The 14,179-nt window shown below is 46.1% G+C and overlaps 1 protein-coding gene across 1 annotated transcript in view; it reads right to left on the reverse strand.

Moving 5' to 3' along the window:
• The window catches only part of E2F2 (E2F transcription factor 2), a 37,326-nt gene that overhangs the window by 4,761 nt on the left and 18,386 nt on the right, over positions 1 to 14,179 (reverse strand). Inside the window, exons 2-5 of the mRNA XM_081920756.1 lie at positions 5,230 to 5,335; positions 3,645 to 3,864; positions 2,486 to 2,644; positions 1,146 to 1,260 (exon numbers count right to left, since the gene is read on the reverse strand). Coding sequence (XP_081776882.1) covers positions 1,146 to 1,260; positions 2,486 to 2,644; positions 3,645 to 3,864; positions 5,230 to 5,335 — 600 coding nt within the window. The remainder of the gene's footprint in view (positions 1 to 1,145; positions 1,261 to 2,485; positions 2,645 to 3,644; positions 3,865 to 5,229; positions 5,336 to 14,179) is intronic.

The raw sequence follows: 14,179 nt of genomic DNA on the forward strand, positions 1-14,179 counted from the left end.
GGTTAAGAACAGACCTCCAGAATGAATTAAGTTCTTAACACGAGGTACCACTGTATTTTTATATGCAACGGCTGCAGCCCGGACTTTGGTGGCAAAGGGGTGGAAGGAAGAAGAAGCCCCAACAATAACAGTCTGGCATAATAAACTACAAGAATTTGCTGAAATGGCGCAGTTGACAAATAGCCTGAGAGGAAATTCAAAACAAAAATTTATGGAAAAATGGGATAGATATAAGATATATGTTCAAAAATAAAGTAAAGGTTCGCTATCTATGCTAGCATTCGATTGATGTTGGAGAGAAATTGAGTTGAGAAACAAGATTAAGGGTACATATTGATATAGGAATGTATTAGATAAAATGTAAAGAAATATACAATAATATGAGTACATTCATTTGTAAAAAAATATATATGAGATTGACAGGAAGTCCATAGTGTTGGTACAAATATTATTTTGAAATGGCTTTATGCCTTTTTTTTCTCCCCCCCCCCTTTTTCTTTCTTTAGGTACATAAATTTGGTATATAAACTTTGCATACATGTTGGAAATTATATTATAATATGCCCTGTAATGTAATAGGATAATGTATACATACGTGACATAAGAACGTTAATAAATAAAAGGAAGAAAATAGGGCTTAACAAATTCATAAAGGATAAGGCAATTGATGGCTACTGGCCCTGAGGGATATCTCTAGCCCCACAGCTGGAGGCAGGATGCTTCTGAATATCAGTTGCTGGAAACTGCTCAGGTGTGCCGGAGGGCTTTCCCATAGGGAACTGGTGGGGCCACTGAAAATAAGATGCTGGACTAGAGTCAGTGTGGTGTAGTGGTTAAGAGCGGTAGTCTCGTAATCTGGGGAACCGGGTTCACATCTCCGCTCCTCCACATGCAGCTGCTGGGTGACCTTGGGCCAGTCAGACTTCTCTGAAGTCTCTCAGCCTCACTCACCTCACAGAGTGTTTGTTGTGGGGGAGGAAGGGAAAGGAGAATGTTAGCCGCTTGGAGACTCCTTAAAGGGAGTGAAAGGCGGGATATCAAATCCAAACTCTTCTTCTTCTTCTAGATGGGACATTGGCCTGATTCAGCAGGCTCTTCTTACATTATTTATACTCTTGCCCCACAACCCAATCATGCAATCTCACCTCGCAAACGTCTGGCACCTCCAGCCGGGTTTCTGGTGGGGCTCTGACCACAATCACCGTCTGCTCGTTGAAGTTGCTGATGGCCCGGATATCCTGATACGTGACATATGCTAGCGTAGGGCAGGGCAGAAGTTAAGAAAACACTAGGCACCCGTATCGAGAATCAGCTCAGGCAGAGGTAAGCCAACATGGTGTTCTCTAGATGTAACATGACTCCAACTCCCATCATGCCTGGCAAATGCGTCAGGGACTATAAGTGTGCCCTGGAGGAAAGAGGGCTGGCGTCTGACTCAGGAGAGTGACACCGTGATCCGTGGGCACCTGTACCAGCCAGGAGGCAAGAATCAAGAGGCAGGGGAAACTTAGGAAACTTAAGGAAACCTCTTCCTTAGGGACGAGGAAGAGGCAGATCAGGCAAGTGAAGGGCCAGGTGCTTCCCCACCCTCTCCTGCACCACTGTCCCCTAGAACCAGGAGGGAAATGAAAAGGGAGGAGCAGAGGAAGTTGCCACACAGGCACAGTCTCTGGCTGCATGCATGCAGCCTGACAGGGAACTGCCATCGGCTCAGGGGCGAGAGGGGAAAAGCTGGATGGATTACAGAGAGCCCCCAGAGATCGTGGGTAGCAGCACTTCCTCAGCAGAGGAAGGAAGCCATGCCTCTAGTGGAGAGGAGATGCAGGGCTCGGAGGAGGCAAGGCGGTGATAGGACACCTTGCCTGAGCAAAGCGGGGAGGAGGGAGGTCCTCCTTTACCCAAGCCGTCCTTGCGCAGTAGGCTTCCGCGCAGAGAGGGGAGGCGCAGACTGGGGGTCAAGACTGGGAAGATTTAAGCACCGCCCACTCTCAGATTCTGCCAGTGAATGAGCAAGACATGGAATAGAGGCGCTCTGCTTTGCAAAGGTTTTTTAGCACCAATAAGAAAGCTTTAGCACAGACTAGTGAGGCATCTTGCCTGATTGTTCTCAAGCAACCACCCGATACCCTTAACACAGCCCATTGGGGGAAGATATATAAACTGGTGGAGGGGAGTGGACCCATGTTGATGCTACTGCTCTAGAGAGTGAGGACCCGGGAATAACTGGATTGGGGTGCATAGGTATCCAGAGCTGTAGAAGTGACTGTAAGTGTTATCTTTGACAATAAAGGCTTAACCATCTGCCACAAGTATTCCTTTGGCTGGGAATCACCCCCGACAACCATGCTATCTGGGGCTGATGGAAGCTGGAATCCAACAATTCTCATGAGAGCCACATTGAGCCACATTGTTCACTGAACACAGAAGCCAGCTCTCCAGACTCCCACCCAACTTCTCCAGAACCTCCCGGCCCTCTAAAGGATATCTCTGATTTGTTTCTTCATCTGTCAGGTGCTTCAGCTGAAGTGTGCACTCGTGGATGAGCTTGTCCAGCATCCTCTCGGTCTTGGAGAGCTCCGTCAGCTCCTGCCGCAATGCCTGCTGCTTTGTTGCCACAGAGGAGTCCTCAAAAATCCCTGTTCCCCTGGGTAGCAAATCAAAAGATACACTGAATGAGCACAGAACTGCATTTTGCTGCATTCAAACGAGAACTTTATCATAATTTTAATTTCTTCAACAGGATTTAATATATACTACGTCATCGTCAAAAGCTCTAAGCAGTTTACATAGAATGTATGTTAGAACCAGTACAGTCGTACCTTGGTTTTTGAACAGATTAGTTCTCGAACGTTTTGGCTCCCGAACGCCGCAAACCTGGAAATGACTGTTCCCGTTTGCAAACTATTTTTGGAAGCCAAACGTCCAATAGGGCTACTGCAGCTTCTGATTGGCTGCAGGAGCTTCCTGCAGCCAATCAGAAGTTGCACTTTGATTTTCAAACGTTTTGGAAGTTGAATGGATTTCTGGAACGGATTCCGTTCGACTTCCAAAGTACGATTGTAATTAAAAAGAAGTTAAAATTTGGATCTTCTGCAGCTTTCACTAAAGAGACAAATGGTATGGACAGTGCCATTGGTAGAGAAATTGACCAAACGCATTAAGGTCCTGAATGGGACTCGGGACTTTTCTCCCTCTCTTGGCAATTGTCCATTCCGCTTTACGCCAATGACCTAGTTGTGTGCTCTCTTTGAACAAAACTGGACTTAGAAGGATGTTGGTCAAATTTGGTCAACTGTGTAAAAAAAGAAAAAGAAAAGAGCACCTAAAAGTAAATTATGTCCAAACCAAGGTTGCCGTATTGGGTGAAACTTGGATGACTATTGAAATATGGCATCTGTTGATAACTTTATCAAACGACAGCACCACCACATACTCACAAAACAATTATGGTGTAATGTATTCCCTTAATGATGTTTCGAGCCCTTTTGGGGAGAAAGGGGAGGGCTATTATTCTTGTCCCTATCGTATCCTGCCAAGCTCACTGTGCAAGGCTGCAATTCCCTTAGCTGTCATTTTTCACCAGGGGTCCAGCAGCTAAGGCACTGGGCAGCGTGGGTCTGCTCCCAGTTCCCCAACGCACTTACATCCATTGAATGTTGTTTTTGGATTTCTTCCGAATGAGCTGAATCCCCTCCAGGACATTGGTGATATCGTAGATGCGCCGCTTCTGGACATCCAGCACCTCGGCAGCCCGGTTCAGGTCCAACACACCATCCTCCGACTCGCTGAGCAAGTGGATGAACTTCTTGGTTAGCAGGCCGAGCGACGTGTCATAGCGGGTCTTCTCCCCAGGTGACTTAGGGGCTAAATGCAAAAGAGAAGATTTGCTATAGCCTGCACACAGAATTCTTGTAACTGAATTCTTGTAAATTTTGACAGGGCCCTGGTAGCTTCCCATTGAGATGTAGTGCGACTCATGCAACAAGTTGGCGATTAATATACACAGAATAATGATACATACTTTATCAACCTTCTGAGAAAAATGCAAAACATTAAACAAAGCCACAGAGACTTGCGAACTACCCAACCTAAGATGAACCTAAGCATCCCATTGAGATGTGGCAGGAGAGAATATAAACCCTTTCCTTTTAAAATGGGACAAGCTCTACTGCTGCTTCAAACTACAATGAGCCTCTCGCTCAACCCTTCTGAGTCCTATAAAATGTCCCAATGGGAAGGACAGTTGTATGTGGAGGGGGAAAGGCAGCTGCCACTCCCTCACTGCCCAATAGCCCGACTCTGCAAAAGCAACTTCCTAAGATCTGCCAAGATCTAAGCCGCTTGTGTGCTACAAGAAAGTAATGCAAGCCTTCCCTGACTCAACGCTGGCAGATGGAATCTCCTACTAGCTGGCCGCAGGATTGTGGCCACCTTTCCCCTACTTCTGTTGCAAAGTGCCCTCTGTCTAGTAGCCCAAGGAAGGAGTGGCATTCAGTGCTTGCTTTCCCCGTTAGCTTGCTCCTTTGCCATCACTGCCTCCTCTTCCTTCTGCTACTCTCAACTGAGAGACACAGAGGCAGGAGCCCTGCAATTTCCCTGCCAGGCGCAAAATCACAGCAGGGGCGGGGCTAGGTGGGGAAATGGTAGCTTGCAGTGAGGAGCCAAACATCTACTTGCTGCCATACACTGGAGTGACCTGCACCTGCAGGCATAAATCTGCATCTGAGTTACTACAGACCAGAGATTCTAACAGCCTAATTTAGACAAGGGGTGGGGGAAACCAGCTTTCTGTTATCCCTGTTATTAATACCTACAAACCACCCACCAATCCACCAGTAGGTTTTGATCTCTCTTCTTCCACACCCTGCAGTGACATATACTAGCGTTCTTCATCTCAGGGTCTTGGGTTCGAGCCTCACATTGGGCAAAAGAGTCCTGCACTGTAGAGGGTTGAACTAGATGACCCTCAGGGTCCCTTCCAACTCTACAATTCTATGATTTGCAATACAGTACAGCCACACGCGTGTTAAAAAGTGACTTTGTACATTGAGTTACCTTTTTCTATTTCATCAGTACACACACCTTTAGCTTCTCAGCTGCCCACATGACTTCCAAGCTAATCTCTTCAGTCATAAGGGCTAGAAACTTGATTTTTCAATTTTTAAAAATGGCAACTAAAAATAAAATAATGCAACCTTTTCTCCACCCAGGACTTCTGCTTCCACTTACTTTTGGGACTGGGGATGTGTGGGAGTGTCCTTCCTTTGCCCTTTGGGGTTCGGAACTCTGGGATGCACTGCTGGCCTGTTCCTTCCAGATCCAGCTTCCTTTTGGCCTAGAAAGAAGGGAGAGAAAGGATGCCATGGTTAAGTTACCAACAGGAGCTCAAAGAACAGGTAAAAGGCAAAAGGTAAAAGACCCCTGGACAGTTAAGTCCAATCAAAGCCGAGGGAGCCTGCGTTTGTCCACAGACAGCTTTCTGGGTCATGCAACCAGCATGACTGAGCCGCTTCTGGTGCAATAGGACACCATGACAGAAACCAGAGCACACAGAAATGCTGTTTACCTTCCCACCACAGTGGTACCTATTTATCTACTTGCACTGGCGTGCTTTTGAACTGCTAGGTTGGCAGGAGCTGGGACAGAGCAACGGGAGCTCACCACCGTCGTGCGGATTTGAACCGCCGACCTTCCGCTCGGCAAGCCCAAGAGGCTCAGTGGCTTGGACCACAGCACCATCAGTGTCCCTTGGGCTCAAAGAACAGAACAGGGCACAAGCAAACAGGTGGCGACTAACATACACAGGTGACAAAACAATCAGCTTGGCGTTGCTGAGTTGAAGAACATCTGTAGTGGGAAACCATACCGCTGTCTCTATTTGGACCGAAATGAGTAGAGTTGAACTTCTTGATGCTTTGAGCCTTGGGGAAGAGCCCTCTCTGCAGCTCAATGGCAGAGAAAGTACAATGCCTGCGCCAGGTTCAATCCCTGGCATCTCCAGGTAGGGCTGGGAGTCTCCTCTGCCTGGAGAGCCACTGCCCGCCAGTGTGAACTATACTGACCGAGACAATACTGACCAAGTGGTCTGACCTGGTGTACAGCAGGTTCCTAATTTAAGAGGAGCCCACGGGAGCTACTCTCTGGTTTTCCTCTGTTCGAGTATGACCACCTTTCAGACTGTTAGCTGCTGTGAAAATAGTTCATACAAAAGTGGGGCAGAAATACAGCGAGATAATAGAATAATTCAACAAAAGAAACCTGCGTCATAAGAACATGAGCCAGGCCTGATTATGCAGGCCAGTTTCCTGTCCTCACAGCGGCCAACTGGATGCCAGTGGGAAGCCTACAAGCTGGGCATGAGCGCAACATCAATCTCTACCTGCAATTTCCAGCAATGTAATGCCTCTGAGAGTGGAGGAAGAACATAGCCCTAATGGCCAGTAGCCACCGAAAGCCTTTTCCTCCATGTATTTGTCTAATATTGTTTTTATATATATATATAATTTTTTATTAAGATTTTTTCATACAAATACATATTTAACAAACAAAATAAATTTTATAACATCTTTTCATTCTACTTTGGACTCCCTCACGCCTCCCGCTTCCACTTGCATCATTAAAAAAAGAATTTTTCCAAGCAAATTATCGTTTTGTTTAAAATCTTAAATCCAATAATTTAGGTTAAACTCTAATATAAAATATAATTTGATGGTAGACAGTTGTTTCTACTCTGGCATCTTTGTTAGCATTCAGCCAAATTACAGTACTTTTGTAGATAAATCTTGAATTTCTTCCAGTCTTCTTCAACCCTCTCCTCTCCCAGGTCGCGGATTCTGCCAGTCATCTCAGCTAGTTGCATATAGTCCATCAGCTGCATCTGCCATTCTTCCAGTGTGGGTAGATCTTGAGTTTTCCAATTCTTAGCAATGAGTATCCTTGCCGCCGTTGTAGCATACATAAAAAATGTTCTGTCCTTCTTTAACACATTCTGGCCGACAATGCCCAGAAGGAAGGCCTCTGGTTTCTTAGTAAAGGTATACTTAAACACCTTTTTTAGCTCATTATAAATCATTTCCCAGAAGGCCTTCACTCTAGGACAGGTCCACCAGAGGTGAAAGAATGTTCCTTCATTTTCCTTACATTTCCAACATTTATTATCAGACGAATGGTATATTTTAGCCAATTTCACTGGGGTCATGTACCATCTATATATCATTTTCATTACATTTTCCTTCAGAGCATTACATGCAGTGAAGTTCAACCCAGTGGTCCACAACCTTTCCCAGTCCTCAAACATTATGTTATGCCCAATATCCTGAGCCCACTTTATCATAGCTGATTTAACCATTTCGTCTTGTGTGTTCCATTTCAGCAGCAAGTTATACATTTTTGAAAGTACCTTGGTCTTAGGTTCTAACAATTCTGTTTCCAATTTCGATTTCTCCACCTGGAATCCTAGCTTTTTATCATTCTTAAACACTTCTTTAATCTGAGCATAATGTAACCAGTCTCGCACTTTATCTTTCATTTTCTCTAAACTCTGCAATTTCCAATTGTCTCCGTCTCTTTCTAAAATTTCCCAATATTTTGGCCAGTTGGCCTCCATATTAGGTCTTTTTCGGGCCTTAGCCTCCAAGGGTGACAACCACCTCGGTGTTTTGTTCTCCAATAAGTCTTTGTATTTTGTCCAGACATTAAATATTGCTTTTCTGACAATATGGTTCTTAAAAGCCTTATTAATCTTAACCTTATCATACCATAAGTATGCATGCCATCCAAATGCATTGTTAAAACCTTCCAAATCCAGCACATCCGTGTCCTCAAGAAGTAGCCAGTCTTTTAGCCAGCAAAAAGCTGCGGCTTCATAATACAACTTTAAGTCTGGCAGGGCAAAGCCCCCTCTTTCTTTCGCATCCGTTAGTATCTTAAACTTGATTCTGGGGTTTTTGCCCTGCCAGACAAATTTAGAGATATCTTTCTGCCACTTCCGGAAGCACTCCGTTTTGTCTACAATCTGCAAAGTCTGAAACAAAAACAACATTTTTGGCAATACATTCATCTTGATGGCAGCTATTCGGCCTAACAATGAAAGTTTTAGTTTTGACCAACTATCCAAGTCTCTCTTAATTTCAGACCAACATTTTTCATAGTTATCTTTAAACAGGCTCAGATTTTTTTGCTGTTATATTTACCCCTAGGTATTTCACTTTCTTCACCACAGTTAATTCTGTCTCTCTCTGAAACCATTCCGACTCAATCTCTGTCAAGTTTTTTCCCAACACCTTAGTTTTTTGTTTATTTAGTTTAAATCCCGCCACCCGACCAAAGTCTTGAATCAGTTGTAATACTCTTTTCGTACTAGATTCTGGCTCCTGTAATGTCAAAACTAAGTCATCTGCAATGTCTAATATTGTTTTAAAGCCATCCAAGTTGATGGCCATCGCTGCCTCCTGTGGAAGCTGTTAACCATAGTTTCCTAATTTGGATGTAACACCAAACTATAGTTAAGAGCAACTGCTTGGCTCGTTTTCTCGCTTGTGTAGAACAAGGCAGCTGCTTGCAGGTACATGTTGATTGTGCATATTCTAGTTTATTAAGCCATGATTCATGGTTTAGACCAAAACAGGGCTTCCTCTGCTGATCTCAGTCCATGGACAGGCCTAGTTAATTTTGTTATTCAGGCCAAGGAGAGAAAAGGGGAAGAAGAAATTCACTCCTGCCTTCTCACTCAGTGTTAGATATTAGCCAGGCGCCAGGCGCTTTTTGCGACTGGTGCAGGACTGTGTGGAGATTTCTGGGTGCCAGGTTTGCAACCACAGTTTTAAAACCTCTGCTTTACTACCATTTCCACTGTGTGTGTTTCTCCTCCTTGCATACTGGGACAAGTGAATTATTGAAAGAGCAAGTGGCAAGCAATGTACATGAGATCATAGAACTGTAGCATTGAAAGGGACCAAGAGGGTCTTGCTGTCGCAACCGTAACCTAGGTTTAAGGTGCCATTTGGCACCTAGGTTATATACCTGAGTTTCAAACACTGGCTCCACCACTTGTTGACAACCTGTTGGAAAAGTTGCTTTGAGACAGACATGCCACGGGCTGTACGTTCTTATTATCAAAGAACACAAGAGGTTCAAGAATACAGTGTTTCTCTTGAGGAGAGATGTTTGCTACCAACCTGGCTAGCAGCCAAAGCAAAGGGAAAAGGCCTGATCTTATCAGGGCAGGCTTTAGGACTGACTGCTTGATGGATTGCTACATGTTTCTATATGACTTTCAGCCCAACCCTGCAGAGAAACATGTCTGCTGAAGCAGCAGGTTTTGAGGGGGTGGGGGGGTGGAGAGTGGGATGTCAGAGCAGCTTTGCTGCAAGTTTCTGCCAGTGAACACAGGTAACGGGTCTCCGTGATAACAAGGTGGTGGTCAAGCAGTTCAAGGCTGAGAGAAACCTATGAAAATATGGCAAAAGACACCAAGTTGGTCCAGATGAAGTTGCTAGCAGCAGATCTCAAATGCTGAAGCAGGTTGCTAGTAGCGAGTTTTAAGTTCAAAGAGAAAAAAACGCACCTTGTTGAGCAAAAGGGAGGGAGACATTTCCTTTAGCGTTCCTACAAAGAAAGAGGAGCACTAATTCCCAGCTTGCAGCAACTAGCTGATTCTACTGGTCTGAGGCAACCTAATTATTATACCACATTGGAGAGGGACCAATTTAAATAGAAAGCAAGCAGACGCCAGGCTGCTGCTATTAGTATTGGGGTGAGGGTGGGGTTTGGTTTTCCAGTGGGGGAATCCCAATGGGGGAATTGCCAAAAAAAAAAAAAAAGGGAGGGGGAGGACAAACAGAGGAGAGAGGAAATGCAACAAGACTGAATGCGTGCAATGAGTCCATGATGCTCAGAAGGTGCAGAGAGCACAGAAATACGACTTTTTGCTATTTTGGCAAAGGAAGTTACCATGGGCAGAAGGGCAGTTCCAACAGCTAGCATGTTGCAAAACACGCCTGGAACCAGGCTAATTTCTAACACTGGTTAAAAGACCTTTGTGACACTAACACAGCAGGTCCAGGTCTACCGACGAAGACCGTGTGAGATAGCCAGTGTGGTGTAGTGGATAGAGGGTCGGCCTGGGAGAACAGGGTTCAAATCCCCACTCAGCCATGAAGCTCACTGGGTGAGCTTGAGCCACTCACTGCCTCTCGGCCTAATCTACCTCACAGGGCTGTTGTGGGGGTTAAAGGAGATGGGGGAGAACCATGATTGCCACCTAGAGCTCTGTAGAGATGGAGATGTAACTGAAGCAAGCAAACAAAGCATTTTCTCTAGTACCAGAGAGAGATTGAATCAAGACGTAGAATTTACAGCCGTTATAAAGGCAGGTTCTGAAATCCCACAGCTGCTCAGCTAAGGGCTGGCCAGTGAAAAGATGAAGAAAGGGTCCTCAGGCATGAGCGCCAACTTACGGAAGGACACTCATCCTTAACCCCATTCAAAATGCAAGCAGGAGCAATATGCAAAGACGGCCGACAGGAAAAATAAGGGCAGGCAGCAGTGGCCCAAGTCAGCCAACTCCCCTATCACTTCCTGCCCACTTCCTGCCTAGCGGCCAGACTGCTCCCATGCTGCCTGCCCTTCTCCTCAAGTGCTTCCTCCCTGCTACTGGATCACTCGGCCCAATGGGAGCCGTGGGAGCAGAAAACAGGGCAAGCCAGTCCCTGGGAGGTAGATGGAGCAAAGTGGCTACTGAGCGCCTTGTTCTCTATGACTTATAGACTCTTCTAAAGCCATTCAAGGGAGCAGCCATGTCCACATCTTTGAGGCAGCGAGTTCATTAGTCAGACTATGCACTGTGTGAAAAAGATACTCCCTTTTCTCTGTTCTGAATCTTCCAGCGTTCAGGTTCACTGTTGTAAACCACTGTGATATATATATATATATTTATGACACAGTGGTATATAATTTATATGTATATGCAAATAAATGGATATAACCAACCCTGTGATACAGGTTAGGCTGAGAGATGGTGACTGGTCCAAGATCACCCAGTGAGTTTCGTGGCCAAGTTGAGATTTCAACCCTGGTCTCCCAGGTCAAAGCGCAATACTTTAACCACTACACAACACCAGATTTGCTTTTCTCAATCCAGTACAACTAGTGTCACTGGCTAAAGTTCCTTCTTCTGTAAAAGCCTTTAAGAGACACAGGAATTCTGACTTGGCTCTGCAATGTGTTCGGCTTATTATGTTCTGGGGACCCACGTTTGCCACTGTTTGTCTTACAGCAGGGGTCAGCAAACTTTTTCAGCAGGGGGCTGGTCCACTATCCCTCAGACCTTGTGGGGGGGCCGGACTATATTTTGAGGGGGGGGGGAATGAATGAATTCCTATGCCCCACAAATAACCCAGAGATGCATTTTAAATAAAAACACACATTTTACTCATGTAAAAACACGCTGATTCCTGGACCGTCCATGAGCCGGATTTAGAAGCCGATTGGGCCGGATTCGGCCCCCGGACCTTAGTTTGCCTACCCATGTCTTACAGTTTCAGAGAGAAATTAGCAATAGGGCAGCATTTGATTCCTGCAAAATTCGTTTCTTTTTCTTTTAAAAAAGGGTCAAGACTCTAGCATGGTGGTAGTGAAGCATGCACACACACAATAGTGTCCGCTGTCTACAGGTCAGGCTTTTGTGTTCTGCATGGATACACGGTGCAGTTTTCAGTTAACATTGTCTTCGATGTACACACAGAGAGAGGGCTAGACAAAAAAGCACACAAAACTAAATATAATAATTCCTCCTGCCACCAAGATGGATATTTGGCTCTTTTCTCTATGTTTTGAAAAGAAATCCTAATATTTAAAATACAGCATGCACAGAGGTTTCTGCACGTGGGCTTGCAGATTTCTTTATATCACTTTGGTTTTAACACAGCGAACCGAGATACGGATATCCTCCTCTTTTTCATTCAGCAAGTCTCTGTGGGCACCCATATGGTTAAACCCAGGCTGTACGGGAAACACCTGCTAAAGCAAACAGCATCACCCCAAGCAACAGAATCCACTGTACCACCTTCTCCCGCCTGCCTTAAAAAAAACAAAAAAACAAGCCCGGCAGATCAGAGCCAAGGAGGATTCTCTGGGGTCTCAACGCTTTCTGCTCCCTCTGCTCCCCATGCGGTACATCTGTCAGCCACAAACTTGCAGGCCGCAGAGCAACAGGTGGCTTTGACAGGGCAGACAATCCGGGGAGGGGTCCAGTAGCCCGCCAAGTCAAGATGCCAACCCTCCTCCCACAGTACAAGGCGAGACAAATGGGCTCTGTGCTTCTCTTGTTCTCTCTCACACTCAGAGAGAGACAGAAAGATGCTTCTGCAAAGTTATGCTGCTCCCCTCCCCGCCTCCTGCCACCCGCTACTCTCTGATAGCCAGACGAGAGAAATGCATATTATCTGCGAACAAGCGAGGTCCTGCTGCAAACGGCTGCATTTTAAAAAACCATTCAATTAATAAAAGTATTGATCTACCCTCCCTCTCACAAAACATCAAGGCTTTGTATAGCAACGTAAAAAAACCTTTAAAAGCAAATGAAGACCACCAAAATGACCAGTTACCCAAAACAAAATTTGACAACTGCGTTGGCTGGTCCGCTTTTCTTTTTCTTTTTTAAGCCACCTGAAAGTCCTTGAATCTCAGAAGGAAAATCAAGGGCTGTTCTAGTGGGCTCCCAGCTTCTGTATCTGAGTCTCTAGCACTGTTTCCAATTCTGCAGTTTGATGACCCCCACAGCAGCCTCCTCTGGACTCTAGGATGCTCCTGCCAGTATGATTTTTATAGAAGTTGAAAAAGAGGGAAGGTGGCCAGTCCGTGGCTAAACATTACACACCCCAGAGAGAACTAGCCATGTGTAAGTCAGGCCGTTGTGACTTCTAAAGGGTCCCCCACCCAGTGATAGGCAAAGAAATCCAATGGAGACCACAGAACTATCACTTGTCTTCCTTGATCTATCAATGCTTGTCTTTTTTTCAGTAGGATCAGAGCCTGCTCCCTTATTGAGTGAATGGGGCACTGTCCTCAGTCAACCCCTACCTGCCTTCTTAAAGGTAAAGGTAAAGGGACCCCTGACCCATTAGGTCCAGTCGTGACCGACTCTGGGGTTGCAGCGCTCATCTTGCTTTATTGGCCGCGGGAGCCGGTGTACAGCTTCCGGGTCATGTGGCCAGCATGACTAAGCCACTTCTGGCGAACCAGAGCAGCACACAGAAACGCCGTTTACCTTCCCGCTGGAGCGGTACCTATTTATCTACTTGCACTTTGACGTGCTTTTGAACTGCTAGATTGGCAGGAGCAGGGATCAAGCAACGGGAGCTCACCCCGTCGCAGGGATTCGAACCGCCAACCTTCTGATCGGCAAGTCCTAGGCTCTGTGGTTTAACCCACAGCGCCACCTGCGTCCCTCTACCTGCCTTCTTACAGCAGGTCAAAAGGTGGCTCTGTCTGTCTGCTTAGCTTCAGTTTTGCCCCTGAAGAACTCAGCAGGGAAGAGGATGTGGACAAAACACTTGTTTGGCTCTGCCTGTTATTGACTCTGGCTCCACCTACTGTTTGGGCTCCCTGCCCTCTGCACCCCCCCCCCATGCCAATGGGCACCAGCCGCCACTTCTTAAGCAGCTAAAGAGTTAGCTGCCCAAAGGACAGATAACATAAGCAGAGACAAATGATGTGACCCCTTTCGGCTTTCTCTGCTCGCCTCCTTCAGAATCATCTGCAACAGCCAGTTACTCCTTGTTTACACATGGCAACCCTTCATGCGATGAATATAACAGGCATCTAAGATCGCAGTAAACATTGCAAAACACTCACCAGCGGACTGGCAGCTGCAACGGCAGCAACGGCTCCCAGGCAAAGAGCATTTGCCGTGAAGCCATTTGCCTGCTGCCATAGCATTGCCCTACATTTAATTTGCTTGGAGAGGAGCTGAACGCCGCTCCAGCTGTGGTCAAAGTTCTGCACATCCCAGCTGCAAAACGGTAACAGTCAAGAACAGAAGGCTCAGATGCAACAACAAGAAAGGTGGGGGGCACGCACAGAGCAGCGCTGTTGCCGCTGCTCGCACTTTCGTTTCCTGTCGTAAGGTCATGAGAAATGGAAGAGATCAACAGCTTAGCATGGCCCTTGACCTGGCCCC

Source organism: Podarcis melisellensis (assembly GCF_964234715.1).
Source record: "Podarcis melisellensis genome assembly, chromosome: 8".
Lineage (NCBI taxonomy): Eukaryota > Metazoa > Chordata > Lepidosauria > Squamata > Lacertidae > Podarcis > Podarcis melisellensis.